General features: G+C 38.0%; 1 protein-coding gene across 3 annotated transcripts in view; it reads left to right on the forward strand.

The window, feature by feature from the left end:
- The first annotated feature begins 2,374 nt into the window (after positions 1 to 2,374).
- C6 (complement C6) overlaps positions 2,375 to 20,305 on the forward strand; it is an 85,090-nt gene continuing 67,159 nt past the window's right edge. The window contains exons 1-6 of one of the 3 annotated variants that reach the window (XM_082837238.1): positions 2,873 to 2,971; positions 4,083 to 4,147; positions 8,982 to 9,144; positions 10,618 to 10,774; positions 12,054 to 12,198; positions 16,649 to 16,790. In XM_082837238.1, the coding sequence (XP_082693364.1) occupies positions 9,002 to 9,144; positions 10,618 to 10,774; positions 12,054 to 12,198; positions 16,649 to 16,790 (587 nt within the window). In that variant the 5' untranslated portion in view covers positions 2,873 to 2,971; positions 4,083 to 4,147; positions 8,982 to 9,001. Of the gene's footprint in view, positions 2,513 to 2,690; positions 2,972 to 4,082; positions 4,148 to 8,981; positions 9,145 to 10,617; positions 10,775 to 12,053; positions 12,199 to 16,648; positions 16,791 to 20,305 lie in introns of those variants that run through there. The other 2 variants (XM_082837237.1, XM_082837236.1) reach the window with 2 other exon arrangements.

Below are 20,305 nucleotides of genomic sequence, written 5' to 3' on the forward strand. Positions count from 1 at the left end.
TTATAAGACACTGATGAAAGAAATTAAAGATGATACAAATAGATGGAGAGATATACCATGTTCTTGGATTGGAAGAATCAACATTGTGAAAATGACTCTACTACCCAAAGCAATCTACAGGTTCAATGCACTCCCTATCAAACTACCAATGGCATTTTTCACAGAACTAGAACAAAAAACTTAACAATTTGTATGGAAACACAAAAGACCCCAAATAGCCAAAGCAATGTTGAGAAGAAAAATGGAGGTGGAGGAATCAGGCTCTCTGACTTCAGACTATACTACAAAGCTACAGTAATCAAGACAGTATGGTACTGGCACAAAAACAGAAATATAGATCAATAGAACAGGATAGAAAGCCCAGAGATAAACCCACACACATATGGTCACCTTATCTTTGATAAAAGAGGCAGGAATGTACAGTGGAGAAAGGACAGCCTCTTCAATAAGTGGTGCTGGGAAAACTGGACAGGTACATGTAAAAGTATGAGATTAGATCACTCTCTAACACTGTACACAAAAATAAGCTCAAAATGGATTAAAGACCTAAATGTAAGGTCAGAAACTATCAAACTCTTAGAGGAAAACATAGGCAGAACACTCTATGACATAAGTCTCAGCCAGATCCTTTTTGACCCACCTCCTAGAGAAATGGAAATAAAAACAAAAATAAACAAATGGGACCTAATGAAACTTCAAAGCTTTTGCACAGAAAAGGAAACCATAAACAAGACCAAAAGACAACCCTCAGAATGGGAGAAAATATTTGCAAATGAAGCAACTGACAAAGGATTAATCTCCAAAATTTATAAGTAGCTCATGCAGCTCAATAACAAAAAAACAAACAACCGAATCCAAAAATGGGCAGAAGACCTAAACAGACACTTCTCCAAAGAAGATATACAGACTGCCAACAAACACGTGAAAGAATGCTCAACATCATTAATCATTAGAGAAATGCAAATCAAAACTACAATGAGATATCATCTCACACCAGTCAGAATGGCCATCATGAAAATATCTAGAAACAAGAAATGCTGGAGAGGGTGTGGAGAAAAGGGAACCCTCTTGCACTGTTGGTGGGAATGTAAATTGATACAGTCACTATAGAGAACAGTATGGAGGTTCCTTAAAAAACTAAAAACAGAATTACCATATGACCCAGCATTCCCACTACTGGGCACATACCCTGAGAAAACCATAATTCAAAAAGAGTCATGTACCAAAATATTCTTTGCAGCTCTATTTACAATAGCCCAGAGATGGAAACAACCTAGGTGTCCATCATCGGATGAATGGATAAAGAAGATGTGGCACATATATACAATGGAATATTACTCAGCCATAAAAAGAAATGAAATTGAGCTCTTTGTAATGAGGTGGATAGACCTAGAGTTTGTCATATAGAGTGAAGTAAGTCAGAAAGAGAAAGACAAATACCGTATGCTAACACATACATATATATGGAATTTAAGAAAAAAAAATGTCATGAAGACCCTAGGGTTAAGACAGGAATAAAGACACAAACCTACTAGAGAATGGACTTGAGGATATGGGGAGGGGGAAGGATATGCTGTGACAAAGCGAGAGAGAGGCATGGACATATATACACTACCAAACGTAAGGTAGATAGCTAGTGGGAAGCAGCCGCATAGCACAGGGAGATCAGCTAGGTGCTTTGTGACTGCCTGGAGGGGTGGGATAGGGAGGGTGGGAGTGAGGGAGACCCAAGAGGGAAGAGATATAGGAACATATGTATATGTATAACTGATTCACTTTGTTATAAAGCAGAAACTAACACACCATTGTAAAGCAATTATACTCCAATAAAGATGTAAATATATGTATATATATATGCTGTCACAAAATTATATATCATGTTTTATATATATATATATACACACACACACATTCCTTTGAGTGTGTATACTTACACAGAGAGACACATACACATACGCATTATATGACTGGAAGTATTTACTCCAAATATCAATAGTGGTTTTGTTTGTTTATAAAAAATGATTTTACTTTTCCTCTTCATACTTTTCCACATGTTCTAAATCTTTCTCAATAAATATTATATAATGAGAAAAAATCTATATTTTTTAAATTAAATGGACAAATTCCTAAAGGGGGAAGCAATTTTAAACAATTTATTCTAAAAGTTTTTCGAAATGAAGTCAGAAACTTTTCAGTAGCAATACCCATTACAATATTACTTGAATGGGAAAAATCATTGAAAAATCAGGACCCTGTGCAATATCTCACTCTGAAGAGTTGCAGGGTTACTGCTGACTTAAGTGATCATTTGCAAAGTCCAGAGTTTCTAGGGAATGTTTATTTTAACAGCACTCTAGGTGTTGTTAGATCTCTGGGACATGACCTTGTATTAGTTAGCAATGGGGAAAAAAGACTTGTTTGGATTGTCTTATAATCCCTTTTCACTGTGAGTACCTATTGTTGCCTTAGCCATTGCAGATTAGTTCCCTGGATACCACAAACTCTGTTTAAGGTGAGTGACATAATGATCTCCTTTGTATTCTTAATATTTCAAAATCATATATCATGTTTCTAACAAACTTACCCTTTCATGCATGAAAAAACATAAGAGCTTACAGCCATTTATCTTTCTTTTAATATAAGATATAACGATTTTGCTTAATTCTCAAAAGAACCAAAATATTTATATTTCTTAAAGAAGTGTCCTTCCAGAGAGCTGCCTTGGTGAAATCAAGTTTTTCTATGAGCTAATCTACAGTTAAAAGTAAAACAAACATACCGTTTAGCCAAAGACTAGTCATGTGCCAGAACGTCCCAGCCTGCCCTAGCAGTGGTAAATATAATTTCTTGAGCTTCCAGGGCATGTGTGGAAGGAAAAAATTAGAAATAAGAGATTCAAGACATTTACAAGAAGATGGAAAGGAAGAACCTGCAGTTGGGGGCAAACTAGAGCATCCTCTGAACCTGTCGGGTAAGATGTGCTGAACTGCCTTAGGGACAAATCATTCATGTAAGTCAAGGACGTGGGAAGGTGACAGGTCAGAATAAAATGGATTTCATCCTGTGCTAGAATTCCCCAAGTGCTCACAAAAGCCATCTTCAATGGTTCAATGGGATCACTAATTTTTAGAGTTCAAGAGGGGATGACAATTATGAGAAAACTGCAGACTGCTGCTCTTCTACTATGTGACTGCAGTGGAAGATTTCTCATAACTATCTTCCTCTATTCACTGAACATTCTTTTTGTTCCATGTTTATAAGAAAATTGTATGGTAATGGGTATAATGCCTGCATGAAATTTTGGATATCTCCAAAATGCCTAGAGATGTTGAAAATTAATAAATAAGGAAGCATTTGATATTAGATGCTGGGCTATGCTAATAAAAAAGTAAGAGAAATAATTCTCTTTATTTGAATGAAAATTATCATTTTAACATAAAACAATTTTTCCTTATAACAATAAAATGTTATAAAAAGAGAACCTACTAATTAGCTCTTTTATTAGCATCTCCTCAAATAAGAAGTTTTGGCATTACCATCTTCATTTTAGCATTTTCCAAATTGTCTCAGAATACTATAGCCAAAGAAGAGATCAGAATATTTTACATGAGTTCTGTTCTTGCAGTTTTTGATTATAATTGGAATAAAATCCACCTATATTTTTCAAGCTTTTGGAAGTTAAAACAGATAGCATCTGCTGAGAATTGAGAACTGGTAATCTCTTGTAATTCAACTTCTACCTATTGTTTACATGCTGATTCCAAAAAATACTTTAAGAATTTGTTTTCTCTACAATTGAATTATTCTGGAAAATATCTATCTGTTCAAAATTTAATAAGAAAAACAAACAACAACAAAAACCCCTCTTTTACGTTTCCTTGCTGAAGCAGTTTCTATATGAGAAGATCCCAATTTGGGGGTGGGGGGATGGGGTGGTGGTCTGTCTAGTGATTAAGAGGGAAACTTCACATTGTTTAGGAGCCTCAGCTCCCAATGGCCCTGAAGACAGTTGAAAACCAATCTCAACTTGGGTCTGATGTATAGGGTATAGGACTCATACTATGTATTTGGTCTGATCACAGCCTAATTTCTGGACACTCTTGTCCCAAAGTCTATGGTTCTGTGCTGCTGAAGAAAACCAGGAAAGGTGAGTTACATACCAGTGAAATAAAATTGGCAGGCAAGTGCAGTGGTCTTTAAAGGAGCCTCTCTTTTTTATGATTGAAATAGCTTAGGGCCGTAGCAGCTTATCTATGAGTTGGATAAAAATCATGGGGAGCATCTTCAGTTTCTCTCTACCCTCCCCAGACAATGATAATGAATTCTATTTCTTTTTTTCTCACTCAATGGATACTCAAATGTGTGTCAATTCCATTTTAAATTGAAGGGTATATTCAGCCATATGTCAGGGGATTTAGTTGCTTTTATTCTAGCAGTTTTCTCTGAGCTTGTAAGACAGTTTAAAAATGCTTACTGACTTACATACTAAGTGAAGTAAGTCAGAAAGAGAAAGACAAATACCCTATGATATCACTTATATGTGGAATCTAAAATATGATACAAATGAACTTATTTACAAAACAAAAACAAACTTACAGACATAGAAAACAAACTTATGGTTACCCAAGGGGAAAAAGGGTAGGTGAGGGATAAATTAGGAAATTGGGATTAGCAGATACAAACTACTATATATAAAGTAGATAAACAACAAGGTCATACTGTATAGCCCAGGCAACTATACTCAATATCCTGTAATAAACCATAATGGAAAAGAATCTGAAAAAGAGTAATATATATATATATATATATATATATATATATATATATATATATATATATATATATATATATATATTCAGTTATGTATGTATAACTGAATCACTTTGCTGTATGCCAGAAACTAACACAACATTGTAGTTCAACTATACTTCAATTAAAAATTAAAAAAAATTTTAAATGCTTACTGATTTATTATGAAGAAATGCTCTAACTTCTGAGCATATTGGAGAAAAAATTTTTTTTGTGGGGAAACAATTCTTATATCTGATCTCAAACTCTTGGCTTGAATGAAGATTTATAAAATGAGGAGACTCATTTTTTTAACTGAAATATCCTTTCATCCAAATAAAAAAACATAAAGTAAACACATTAAAATATAATTTTAACTCATCCTCTGAGACTTTTGAGGGAGCCATATTTCAGTAGGGCAATTTGGCAAAATCTATCAACATTTAAAAATTTATATCATTTGACTGAGCCATTCTACTGCTAGGAATATTTGTTGGTCCCATGGATATACTACAAAAGTATGCTAAAATATAAAGATGTTTATTGCATTATGTATGTATACTAAAAGTCTACAGTTAGAATAATGGTTAAGTTCAGTATAATACATCTATACAGTATAAAACTATGCAGTCATTAAAAATAATGAAGTAGGGCTTCCCTGGTGGCGCAGTGGTTGAGAGTCCGCCTGCCGATGCAGGGGACACGGGTTCGTGCCCTGGTCCGGGAAGATCCCACATGCCGCAGAGCAAGCTGGGCCCGTGAGCCATGGCCGCTGGGCCTCCGCGTCCGGAGCCTGTGCTCCGCAACAGGAGAGGCCACAACAGTGAGAGGCCTGCGTATCGCAAAAATAATAATAATAATACTAATAATAATAATGAAGTAGATAGGACTTCCCTGGTGGCACAGTGGTTAAGAATATGCCTGCCAGGGCTTCCCTGGTGGCACAGTGGTTGAGAGTCTGCCTGCTAATGCAGGGGACATGGGTTCGAGCCCTGGTCTGGGAGGATCCCACATGCCGTGGAGCAACTAGGCCCGTGAGCCACAACTACTGAGCCTGCGTGTCTGGAGCCTATGCTCCGCAACAAGAGAGGCCGCGATAGTGAGAGGCCCATGCACTGCAATGAAGAGTGGCCCCCGCTTGCCACAACTAGAGAAAGCCCTTGCACAGAAACGAAGACCAAACACAGCAAAAATAAATTGATTAATTAATAAACTCCTACCCCCAACATCTAAAAAAAAAAAAGAATATGCCTGCCAATGCACGGTACACGGGTTCAATCCCTGGTCCAGGAAGATTCCCACATGCCATGGAGCAACTAAGCCCCTGCACCACAACTACTGAGCCTGTGCTCTAGAGCCTGTGAGCCACCACTACTGAGCCCATGTGCCACAACTACTGAGCACACACACCGCAACTACTGAAGCCCGTGCACTCTAGGGCTCACAGGCAGCAACTATTGAAGCCCGCATGCCTAGAGCCCGTGCTCTGCAACAAGAGAAGCCACCGCAATGGGAAGACCATGCACTGAAACAAAGAGTAGCCCCTGTTCGCCCCAACTAGAGAAAGCCCAAGTGCAGCAACAAAGACCCAATGCAGCCAAATAAATAAATAAAAATTTTAAAAAAAGAATGCTAGGGGGCTTCCCTGGTGGCGCAGTGGTTGAGAGTCCGCCTGCCGATGCAGGGGACACGGGTTCGTGCCCCGGTCCAGGAAGATTCCACATGCCGCGGAGCGCCTGGGCCCGTGAGCCATGGCCGCTGAGCCTGCGCGTCTGGAGCCTGTGCTACGCAACGGGAGAGGCCACAACAGTGAACGGCCCGCGTACCGCAAAAAAAAAAAAAAAAAAAAAAAAGAATGCTAAGGGAAAAAATTGAAGTAGATATACATCTATTAATATGGAAATATCTTTAAAGTATACTGTGAAATGAAAAACAAAGTACAGAGTAATATACATCATACTTCTTTTTTGTGTATATATTTAAAGAACATGCATACATGTATATGTGTAAGGGAATGTGTGGAAGAATTTTCCCTCCATTTTCTACCTATAAAAAGAGAAAAGCGATTATGTGTAAGAAGAGGTTCTGGCTATAGGTAGAAGAGACCTCAGGTGTTACATTTTTCTTTCTGTTCTTTTTAAACTTTTCAAATGCAGGCATATATTATATGTATTTTTTAAATGTCAGCAGAATTTTTCTGGTTATATAATAAATCATCTTAATTTTCTTCTTCATGCATTTCTATATATTTTAGAACACAATAAATATTATCAAATAAATAAGAGGCAGACTAACTTAATATATTATGGTGTTCTAAAATTAATTTGCATCTCAAGAGATCTAGTTTTTTATTTCAATCAACTATTACAACAAACTAGAAATAAACCAGTTATGCTACAAACTATCACTCTTGCTGAAACAATGGGTGACAACTGAACAGACAAGTTCATTTCTAGTCTATGAAATATACTTAATCTGGCAGAAATTTTGAGAATAATATTACAGAAGTGGCTGTAATTATGGACTTAAATTACATTATTCAGATTTCATCAAAACCCGTTTCTAAACTGTTTCCTAGACTCAATTCTACAACATTTATTCATTGCGTGGTATGCTTGCTCTCATTCTTCTAAATGCTGAAATGAACAAAACAGACAAAAAAGATCAACTGTCGTGGTGTTCATATTTTAGTGAAGAAGGAGAAAGGAAAGAGGAGATATTTATTTAAATTACATAGTACTTTATATATTAGGAAGGTATGAATAACAGAGAAAAATAAAGCAGTGAAGGAGGATAGGAAACACTGCTGGGAAATTGTAATTTCAAAAAAGATGGTCAGGGATCTGATTTTATTTGTAAAATGAAAAGTAACTAAAGCCGTATTTCTAAATCATGTTAAACATGAATAGTCTTATTTAACATCAAAACATATTTTCAATTTTCACAAGATTCTTACTGTAATTTGAGGAGCCCATTATTTTGAAAAATTCATGACCGATAGCTACAATTAACTTTGAAACACTCAAGTGTTACTACTCTTTTGAAAAACTAATATTTATTGAGTGATGATTCTATACCAAGGATTGTTCTAAGCACTTTACATGAATTTTCTTCTTACTGAATCCTAACAAAAGTCTTATGAAGAAGGTAAAAGTATTATCCCTATTTTATGGATAATAAAACTGAGACACAGAGAAATTAGGTGAATGGCGTTCTATTAATATTTCTTTAAATGGAAGTTACTATACTAATTACGGCAGCATTTTCTGTACATATTTAACCATGTTGTGTGTTTTGTTAGAGATACAAAAATCAAAATGGCAATATTGGGAGGGCAGATAACGGTTTTGCAATTTCCATCCAATAACACACAGATCCTCAAGGCTCCACAGCACATGAGAAACCACTGGTCCAAGTTTTCTCTGGCATTCAGCCACATCTGAATAAACCCTCTTGTGTTCTGGGTAGTGGAGTTCCAAGCATCTAGATGCTCCAGGAACACTAGTTAGCGTTATTAGAAATTCAATGAAGGAATGCGTCTCATCCAAGAATGAGGAGTCTTGGGCTGTTACTTGTCATGTAGTCTCAACCTTACTGTTCCTGCTTAAGCCTCCGTCTCATCATCCATAAAATGAGGGAGTTTAATCTGAAGGTTTCAAAGATCCGTTCCAGCTCTAACTTCTATGACTCTAAAACTAGAGATAGTTGGACAGTGAACTCTCTTTAACAAGCTTCCAAGGTGCCAGAAAAGTAAATAGAGCTTCAAAAAGAAGGGTTCCAAAGTCCTTCCCCAAGCCCAGAAAAGTATGAAAAACTGAAAGGTAGTACTAGGTAGTACTTGAGGGCACTGTCCACACACAATAAGCAGTTATTTGGAAAAGTATAAGACTACATAAAAATTTCCATTTAGGAATGAAATGAGATACAAATATATACTACATAGTTTGTCTTGTAGCCTATCACTGACAGTTCACAGAAACTTACTAGTACTGGGGTTTGTAACTATGGGAATGTCCACCCTAAAAATCTTTAGAAATAACATTTATACTCATAAGCATGTGAATTTGCAGGTGTTACTTTACCTTAAGGAAGGCAAGATGTTTTCTAAGATCATATTTGAGGTTGTAACTGAGAATGACCTATAAAGTTTTACCTCACAGATGTTTGGTATGTTTTATATCATTTCTTTTCAGGGTCTGGAGGCTCTCCAGGCATGGCCAGACACTCCATCTTATATTTCATCCTGCTGAGTGCTCTGATTGACAAGGGCCAAGCCTGTTTCTGTGATCATTACCCATGGACTCAGTGGTCCAGCTGCTCAAAAACCTGCAATTCTGGAACCCAGACCAGACAGAGGTGGGTGTGGACTTTGTAGCTTTTCTTTGTGCCCTGTAAAACCTCAAGGACAGGGTTAGCGAAATCAAAAGTGCCACACTGAGTGATGGAAAAAAAATATCTAAAAGTATAACTTTTGCAGACTATAACCCACAATTTTTTTTTAATTCTGAAAAGAATTCATGAATTTGGATGGACTTTGAGGTCTTTTCCACATAAGGTTGAAATGGAGTCTACTTTTGTTCTCCACGAAAACTGAGGTGTTTCAAAGAAATTTAATTAAGAATCTGTGCAATATTTTCAGTTGACTAACTTACTTAGAATCACTACTCAGGCTTTTTTTCAATCAGCACATAACTCTGCTTGCCTACAGTTAGAGAGTTAATTATAGAGAATTTTCTACTCATTCAACTGAGTCTAACAGGACCTCAATTGATCAGCACTGCTAGCTATTAGCTTGATTGTTGTCATGGACCAGTAGGCAAGAAACTGTGTTTACTTGATAACATTTAATAATTCAGCCTTTTCATCAATTCAGACTACTCATCCCCCACAGTTTCTTTAAATCTGTTAGATATTTCTAGTCCATGAAGATGCACACATGACTTGGAGGAGAAAGGCATATATTTAATGTGTTTTAACTGTTATAGCACTTTTTTGAGATCTATGTTAGAAAACTATTTTTACATATGTAGTGTGAGTGTCATTAAATCACCAACTGACTGCCCCAATAAACCATCCATGAAGGATGTAAGAACAGATTTGTTTATAATACTTCTCTACTCAAGAGTCCCTCAGTAGCTCTCTACTGCCTACCAAATAAAGTACCACAATATATTCCATCCCTCTCAATTATGCACTTCTCAGGTCCGTCCCACAAGTCCCTTCACGGACGTGTCATACTCTCCACCTCTAATCTTTGCACATGATCTTCCTTCTAAATGCCCTTCCCTTTCTTGCCTGGGAAATTCACATGAATTTTTCAAAATGTATCTCTCATGTCACTTTCTCCCTTACTCTTTGGGCCCACGGCACTCTGGCTCTATCATAATCATTGTATTTATCACCCTGTGTTGTCATCTTTTAAGCAATTTGCAGAAACTTTCTTCTTCCTTTTCTTTCCCTTTCAGTCCCTTCCAGGAATTCAGTCAGGGCCAGCTTCATGGACGTGTGACCTGTGCAGTCACACAGGACCGCACACTGAGAAGGGCTCTGTGCTTGGCTTAATGCTCTGCAGTCATTTTCTTGAAATTCTTAATAAGCTTTGAACGTGAGGCACCCCCCGTTTCCATTTTGCACAGGGCCCAACAAATTATGGACCCAGTACTGAGTTCCAGTAAGTGGTAAGAATTGCACATATGCCACACTGCCTGATTTTCCATGAAAACCTTCTTTCCTTGTATTCACTGTAATTGAGTCAATGATCTTTTTCTTATGGAGCTGGAGCCACAATGAATACACTCATTCTAAGCAGCTTTTTCCTCACTGTTACAGATACATCGTTGTGAATCAGTACTATCTGGAAAACTTTTGCGACCAGCTTTGCACCAAGCAGGAGACCAGAGAATGTAACTGGCAAACTTGTCCTATCAATTGCCTCCTGGGAGATTATGGACCGTGGTCAGACTGTGACCCTTGTGTTGAAAAACAGGTAGGTGATATGTGGGTGTATTCAGGAAGTCGGAATCACAGTAAAATTCTCGAATTCCCTGACAGACTCAACAGTCATAGAAATGCTGAATTTCTTCAATATTTGAAAATGAACTGTCCCAGCTTCCACTGAAGGAAAATTCCATTTAGCAACATGTTGGGGGGGAAGGAGGATTCATTTTGCATGGTTTATTGTCATGTGAACACCAAAAACAATGTTCTACCCCCCAGAATTGGTATTGCACTCGCCCAGCTCTGAATTCCACTGCATGTGCCCTCTGAGAGCTCACAAAGCAAAAACAAGTGCTAAAAAATGGGGATTTCAGTCCAAGGTTTAAAATCAGACAGAAATGAGGGGCATTAATTAAAATGACTCCTTGCCTTTCCTCTAACATCCCTCTCCCCATGGGAAAGTCCCTCTATTTGTTTATTGTTCCCAGCTGCAATATTTACCCATCTCAAGCTCATTCCTGTAAGGACACTGGCCCATGTGAACCCCAGTCAGGTCAGGGGCTAAGCATTCAGACATTAGGGAAGTAGACAGAACTCATTATTGGAGCACCCGCTCTCTGAGAGAAATTGTTCTACGCCCTTTACATACATCACCTTATTCAAACTTCACATCACATTGTTTTTCTACCCATTTTATAGATGAGGAAGTGACAGCTCATTAGGGGTTAAGTAATTTGCCCAAGAATACACCACTAATGAATAGAAGACTACATTTCGAACTTGGATTTTTCTGACTTCAAAGTCAGTACTTTTTAATCCTGTCCTATTTCTTTCCCTCTCTGACTCTTTGTTTTACTACTGCCTGTTTAAAATCTTTTAAAGTGTGGAGAATGTGTCAGCCCTGGTTTCCATGGTGACATCCTCATGCAAAAGAGCCCCCAAATCCTTTCACATTTATCACGTCACACTATCTTTGAGGAATAAAAGAGCTACTGTTATTACCTGGAAGATTTATTGCACTCAGGACACGCTCAGTAAATATGTGTGCATTTGATTTCTATTCAATTTAGAATCATATGATTTCAGAGTTAGAAATCTTAAGAAATCTTTTGTCCCAGTTCCTCATTTTACAGGTTGGAAAAGTGAGACCCAAAAAGTATTGACTTCCCTAAGGACACACAATAATAGAACTGGAAAAAGTCATTATTTAATTCAGCAAACGCCACTATAGGAAAAATCACTACTGTGATTGAGAAGCCCAGTTTTCTTAGATAGTTTTTGGCTTTGACCCAGCCTCAGTTACTCACCTTTCTCTCCTTTTCTTTCAGTTTAAAGTTAGGTCCATCTTGCGCCCCAGTCAGTTTGGAGGACAACCATGTACTGAGCCCCTCATGACCTTTCAACCATGCATCCCTTCTAAGCTCTGCAAAATTGAAGAGGTTGACTGCAAGAATAAGTTCCGCTGTGACAGTGGTAATGTACTTTTGGAAAATGTTCAGTCTTCATTAAAAATGACTAAATAAATTTATTCCAATTGACTCCCAGTGAAAGTCATGATAGAGAAGTCCCACCATATTTTAAGCCTGTGGGGGGGGACAGGGGTGTTATGCTACCAATTACATGCTATTCATGTGTAAAATTACAGCTTTCAAGCTATAATCATCTTGACCACTTACTTGATTCATTTGCTCATCAAGTACGACTCCCAGGTTCCTACACTGTGATACAGCAGTAAGAAGAGAATGAGGAGAAGGAAACGGAGGAAGAGGCAGATACTTTTAAAAATTGGCTAGGGCTTCCCTGGTGGCGCAGTGGTTGAGAGTCCGCCTGCCGATGCAGGGGACACGGGTTCGTGCTCCGGTCCGGGAGGATCCCACATGCCGCGGAGCGGCTGGGACCGTGAGCCATGGCCACTGAGCCTGCGCGTCCGGAGCCTGTGCTCCGCGACCGGAGAGGCCACAACAGTGAGAGGCCCGCGTGCCGCCAAAAAAAAAAAAAAAAATTGGTTATTAAGAAGCACAAATCTAGAATAAGCAATTGAAAAGGGGTGACAGAGTTTTAAAATTTTAACATAGTTTATTAAGATAAGAATATTAAAGCTAAGATAGTATGTCAAGGGGATGACTAGAGATGATGTGACAAATTTTCTGGTGTGGTCCATTGAATGACTCCAAAGGTAATTGTCAGAAGAGGAGGTTGAAAATGATTTAAATGGTGGCAACCATTTCAAACTTCAAACTTTTTAAACTTCAAGTACAATTCTCATTCAGAAAATTGTAAATTTTTAAATTTAAGTATCATTAGATTATAATCAAATTTTGAATATACCACTTAATCTATGTATTCTCTTGCTAATTAATGGCTCTCCAAAGCTCAACACTTTGAACAGTCCAGATGAGATTTCTACACATTTTTTCAGGAAAGGTCCAGATGCCAAATATTTTAGGCTTTGCTGGCCATACGGTCTATGCAGCAGCTGTTCAACTCTGGCATCTTAACATCAAAGCTGCCATAGACAGTAGATAAACAATTGAGCATGGCTGTGTTCCAATAGAATTTTATTTACAAGAGCAAGTGGCAGGTCAGTTTTCATCCATGGGCCATAGTTCACTGATTTCTTATATAAATAGTCAATTTAAAGTTAAAATTAGAGTTCAGATGAATAAAATCCCATCATTTCTGTGTACTCTGAGATACACTGAAAAGTATTTAGAACTAAATAGCAGATTTCAAATTCCTATAGAAAACTGACCCCAGACCTGGGTCTAATGTCTCTCTCTTCTTACTCCTTGCTTGCTGCCTTCAGCTTTGCCAATCTTTTCTGAATGTCAGGCAGGAATGCTGGTGTCAGGGTTTTCCCTCTGTACCTCATCCCCCATACCTGAGATGTGAGGGTGGGACATGGGTCGGGAGATAGACATTATGCCTACAAAAATAAGGTCATGTCACATATTGACAAAAGAGGGAATATAAGAAAAATTTTGATGGCAATGGCTCAGGGGAATGCAGACCTTAACATTAGAACCAGAATATTAAGATAAAAATTTAGAACTGAAGCACAACTATTTGAACCATGAAGGGTAGTTTTTAGAACAGATTACCAGGAAGAACTCTTTTATTCAATAGATGATAAATCTATGAGATTTATTACAAAAGAGCTTTGTTTAGGCCAGAAATATCCACAAGGTTGAGAAGGCTTTAGATACATCTATGAGCTAACAATTCATAATGAGGGAGTTCAGGAAAGTTAGTGGTATAGGCACAGCTGATCTCTAGTTCATCAGCAATATGTCCATAACTAGTGATAGAAACTGAACTGTTGAAATACATCTGTAATGGTGGGTAAGCAGCTGCTACCCTGAGGTCTCTTAGTGACCTCTGCCCTACTATCCAGATCCCTTCACCAAGAATCTCTAGATCTTCCTAGGATCCAACCACTAACCAGCTAATCCTTAGCACAAATATGGTTGGAATCCATTCTGACTGAGTAGTACCATGGCCTGTTGGTTGTTAAATATTCCACTGAAGATGATATACCACTGTGCTCTCCTAGAAACATCCACTAATGCCACTCTGAAAGGGAATACAATGTTGAATGGACCATTATTTGTCTGACTCAGGATATTCAGAATGATGTTTGGCTCAATTAACAACAACATCAAAAAATGTCTATCTTTCCTTTCCTCTCTCATGATTGCATCTTCAGAGTCCCCCAAGACTGAATATATTACTTTAATGTATACATGGATCTTTGAGAAGTACCCATGAGGATAATCCCCATGCGCTATGCCAACTCCTCTCTCAAAGTTGTAACTTTAAGCATAAAGATGAGAATTTGCAACTAGTTATAAAAATAATATACCATTGTAGTAACACAAATCAGTTCAAGTAAATAGGAAAATCATGTACCATTCAAATGACTACATAGTTCCAGGTGTAAGTATATATATGCATGTGCTGGCTAAAGCATGCTGACTTCTACAAATCCTGTACTATCCAAATTTCCCTTCATTTTTCCCATTCCTTCTTTGGTATAGGATATATTTATGGCTTACAATCTCTCTCCCCTTGTGCTTCCTATTCCACTGTGTTTCCAAGGTCTGGAATCATTCTCAGCTCTGTCCCATCACAGACCTATATCACTCCTGCCACCCATTCCTAAACATCACTGAAGAGAATTCCTCTTGCTTTCATCCCTACCCTTGCTAATAAATCCTCTCTAATATCCCTGGAAGTACCAAATGAATAATTGAATTCCTAACATATCTGGTACCCTGCTCACAAACCTAGGTTAATGAGAACTGTACCTTACATGTGTACCCCTATCTCCACCTGATAAAATGGGATACTTTTTAATGTAACTGTATCAAAAATTAGCTTTTGTTCAAATTTGTGAGTGCTAGGTTCAAAACTTTTAAAAACTGTCATATTTGTCCTTTCTTTTTCTTTAGGAAAATCATCTCTATTGCATACTAAATTACCCATTCTGCTCTGCCCTAAGAAAAGCAAACAGAAAAACTAGAGATGTGCTGTTTTAAAAACAGAGCGTCTTTCAGGTTATATCTTGGGAATGACAGGAATTCAATTCCCTCTGTATTTTCAGTCTTGTATGTTTATGATGCTCAGAACTATAATAATGGTCTCGATACAAGATTTTGAATAATCAAAGGAGGACTTAATTACTTTCATTACATTCTACCTTCTTACTGAATGTTATTAACCAAAAAACTAAGTACTTTCTAGGGAACTCCCTATTAGTACAAAAATTTAATTCAATAGAATACCCAATTTCCCCAAGCATTTCAGTTAGTCCAAATAGTCATGCATAGCTGTAGTGAGATGTTGATCACAATTTAAAATAGGTAACCAGATAATCCTGAGTAAAACATTTAATCATTGTCAGTGAGACCTGTACGTAATGGTACAGATGCCAGCATCCCTGACTATAGGCAAGAGGCTGAGGGGCAGGAGGCGGGCTATCTGTCATTGTACATAAACCATTTCAAGTTCAGTAATATATAGGCACATACTGATTCCTAGGATCCTTATGAAATTCATCAAGTTTAAAAAGGAAGGGAATTGTCTGGGTACATGGAGTTGGTACTATTATCTAAATTCACTCAAACTGCTACCTAATACTGTAGTACCTAGGCATTTAATTTGTCCAAAAAAAATAATTAGATATAGTAAATTATATGCAGTGAAACAATTATTAACAGTAATCATAAACAGTGAATATCTACATTAAAATATGTAATAATTATGTATAGTAAAATACACTGATAGTAAGTGTGCAATTTGATTTTGACAAATATATACACCCATGAAAACAATCCCCAATCAAGGTACAGAAAATCTCCATAAACCCAAAAAGTTCCTGCTTTCCTCTTTCCAGTTAATCTCTCTCCTTGTTGTTGAACATCAGATAAAGGATTCAAACGGCATGACTCTTCTGTGTCAGGCTTATTTCACCCAACATAAAATTTCAGACATTCAGCCACGTTGTTATGTGTACCAGTAGACGTGTGTGTGTGTGAAATTATAGTTTTTTTTGAAAAAAACAGTGACCTTGAGTCTGTTATCCTGAATCAAAAAAAATTCTGAGCCTATTGTTAATTTTCTCCTACAGAAGATGATTTCTGCAGCAAGCTCACTGTAATGGTAATGGGATTCTAGAATTATTTCCCTTATTTAAGACAATGAGCTCAACAGTGACTAAATAATTATATCCTGACTCTTGTAATCCTAAAAAATAAGGGAAAACATCAGTTTGTCATTCCATTTCCATATTTCCTAATTTTTTATCAAAAATAATGAAAACTTGCCTTCAACCTTCCCTTGAAATTTAAAGTACTCATGTTTCAAATCAGCAAATACTTTCTTAAATGATCATTTGTTGTCAATGTTGCTGTTTCTTGACTAGGTCGCTGCATTGCGAGCAAGTTGGAATGCAATGGAGAAAATGATTGTGGAGACAATTCAGATGAAAGGAATTGTGGGAGAAAAAAATCAGTATGCTCACGGCAGTATAATCCCATCCCTAGTGTACAGCTGATGGGCACTGGGTATGTATCATCTTTTTATCATTTGGGAAGTAGGACCATCTCAGAACTAATGAGTTGGAAGCAACAATGAAGCAATGAGACCCACCATTGTCTACATTCCTCATGAATGTCTTACTCCTCTCACCAGCCCTGTCCCGGACACTAGGCTACCACGCTCAAGCAGCTCACGCAGGCCATAATCCTCATTCCTAAGGAATAAAAGAATTTAGCATTTTCATATTTAGTTCGTAGCGGACAATGCTGTGAGTACTTCATAAACATAGTTTGTTTTAATTCTTATATAGCCTTCTGAGAGCTCTGGAGGGGATCGGGGGAAACTGGTGGGAGGCCAGCCAAGCTGGGAGGTACCAGGGTAGATTCCCGGGACTATATCTTGAAAGGGTGAGGACCCACTCAGAAATGTGCAGTCTCCACATCTGTATGTTGGAAGACTACAAACTGATTTGAGGTTAGGTCCCAAAATTTCCTAATTAGAGTTGATTTCAATGAGAGTGCTTCAACAGAATCTTCTTATCAATGTGCAGAAATCGTTTCCTCTTCTCCATTCCCTGGAAGAAAACCTCAGCCAAAAACACCTACTGACAATGGAGAAAAAGGGTATCAAAAAGTACGCCTGTGAGTGTACTGAAAGTGAAAACACTAAAGAAGCAAAACCATTCTTCAAGCATGAGAGGCAAGCCCTGAGCCAACAGTGGAGACAGAGCCAGAAGGAAAGGAGTCAGGCAAACACAGAAAAAATAGGGTGATCAAAAAACAATGATGTGAAAAAGTAGGGGAGTAAGAGGAGATGTGAACATGGCGAGGGCGTCCAAAACTTCCTCTTACATGGACTATGTGATGTATGGGTAGGTCAGTACAGTTTAAAGGCAGAAGGTCAGACCTGCATTACCATCTGGTTCTACTTGCCCAACTTACAAACCAGGAAAAGGAGCCTCAGAGAGATTAACTAACCTGTCCAAGTTTAACAACTAGTAAATGAAGGAACAGGATTCAAACCCAGACTCCAAGACCTGGGTTATTTCTACCATTTCATTCTGATTTGGGACAATATCCACCTTAGAGATGAGAACGTAATGGAAGAAACCTCGGTGGGCCACACAACCCTCCTCCTGATCTTTAAATAATGCTCAGAAATTCTAATGTTCCTCTTTTAGGTCATGAGGACATTGGAGGTTTGGCAAGGGATTCTAAATTCATTAGACTGAGACAGTGTCTGAGAAAACTTGAGGAAATACAAGAAAAATTGAAAACAAGAGCTAAGCCTTAGTTGGAAGCATAAGAAAACCCAGTAATCTCTTGTACTCTCCTTTTCTCATGGTAAAGAATTCTTCTTTCAATTTTTGCCCAGAAAACAAATAGTTTTCTACAAACTTTTATTGCTTTGTAGTGGGGTTTTTTTTTGGTCTTTACTTGTATGGCCAGACTTGCATAAAATGAAACCTTGAGGCACCAAAGACAAACAACAGAAATTGCAAATACAACCTCATTGGATTAGAATAAAAACTAGAAGCTATTGAAACAAACTCAAGGACAGCAGTACAGTGGAACAGCCATTAGTCTGGAAATAAGGGGAGCCGTGTTCTAGACCTACTTCTGTATTAATTCACTAGATCATGACCAAGTAATTGAATATCTCTGGGCTGTAGTTCCCTCATCTGTATGTTGGATGACTACAAACTGATTTGAGGTTCTTTCCTAAGAACTCCTAATTAGAGTTGATTTCATCGAGAATGTTTCAACAGTGTCTTATCAGGGTACAGAAATGGTTTCCTTTTTTCCTTTCTTTGGAAGAAAAACTCAGCCAGAAACTCCCAATGATCATCACATTTTCTAATGTTCTGATTGATTAGGGATGACATTACAAACTCACCTCTTGTTCAGTTGGTCGAGACTCTCGAGTTACAGCTGGGGAGGACCACATGCTCTGTGTACTTTGGCAGAAGGACTGTGTGGGCCCCTGCCAACCAGAGCTGTTGTCCCAAGAGTTCTCAGAAATGAGCAAAACCTACTGACTCAGGGACAGCCAGTCCTCTCCTCGCCTCCCCAGGGATTGAGAGTTTTGAGAGCTGCTTACTGGAATCTCTCTAACCTGCTGGCCTTAGAATTTCTGCCTCCCTCCAACACATTTCTACCCAAAATAAGAAGTTTCCGGGGTAGCTATCCCTCTTCTTAAATGGCATCTCTCCAAGAAGGAATTTAATAAGACATACCAACATTGCTACTTTGTCAACATCAGTCACAAGGTCTGAAATCTGAAGCAAGAATCAGGCGATAGTAGTATGCTGTTTGCTTTTTCTCAGGCTCATCCAAAGTACAAACGCGTACACATACACACACAGACACACACACACACACACGTATAATACATGAACACACATGCATATTTATGTATCTGTATATATGAAAATTTTAATTAAATTCAAAAAGTTACAAAATATAACATTAAAGCCAAATTAGATAAAGCACTTTAGAAACCTAAAATATTAAAAGCCACAATGTATTTGAAACACCAAAATATTTAAAGTCAACTTAAATGCCACAGAGGGGAGGAGAAAGAATAGAGCTCAAAATGGCTGCATAGTTGGCTTCACTCCTAAAAGTTTCCTCAGACGCACTCTGACAGAGTCACCTCCACAGAAATCCTACCTTCAGGCTCTCTGCCAGCAGCTGCTACCTTCATAGATTCCTCATGACCTGGGAACCATTCTTCTCAAGCCCTTTCTTGTTTGTGACAAATTTATAGTACATGGTATAAGGCAAAGGTAAACAATTCTTTTTTCCTCATTGATCCCTCTTAACTCAGAAAATGAAAGAGTCTTAAATACGTGTGTTTGTCATTCAAATTTAAGTACTTTGGAAAGTTCTTTCCAGACCAGCTCCTCTTACTTCCTCTCTCAAATACTCATTGGTACAAATTCAATAAGGGTGAGAATTTGACTAAGAGATACAAGTTACAGAACCCACAGGCATCACTCTTTTTTTAAAAAACAGCTTTACTGAGATCTGATTCACATATGGGTCCTCCTGCTGTGTACCTCATTTATTCTCACACGACTGCCGCACTCACAACACTTCTGATGCCAGATGTGGGGTAGGTTTCCCCCAACCAAGCAATTCTCTGTGTCATCAGCCAGGAGCCCTACAGTTTAACTGAATTTTGACCCAATCTACTTGGAGATAGTGTCAGATCCCATAGGTTAGGGGCTCAGTCCTGGAAAACTGCCCCTGCCCCCTGCAATGTCAGATGCCAATTGCAAGTTCAGGTTCTCACCTGTGCCTCTGACACATTGAAGATTTCCAAGAACTCATCCTTGGGTTTGATTAATTTGCAAAAGCTGCTCACAGAAATCAGTAAAATAACTTACTTATATTTACCAGTTTACTATAAAAGGATATGATAAAGGATACAGATGAACATCCTACTGGGAGAGATGGGTAGGGCAAGGATGTGGGAAGGGGAAGGAGCTTCCATGCCCTGGTTAGGTACCACTCCCCCACACCTCCATATGCTCACC

Source organism: Leucopleurus acutus (assembly GCF_964270905.1).
Source record: "Leucopleurus acutus genome assembly, chromosome: 3".
Lineage (NCBI taxonomy): Eukaryota > Metazoa > Chordata > Mammalia > Artiodactyla > Delphinidae > Leucopleurus > Leucopleurus acutus.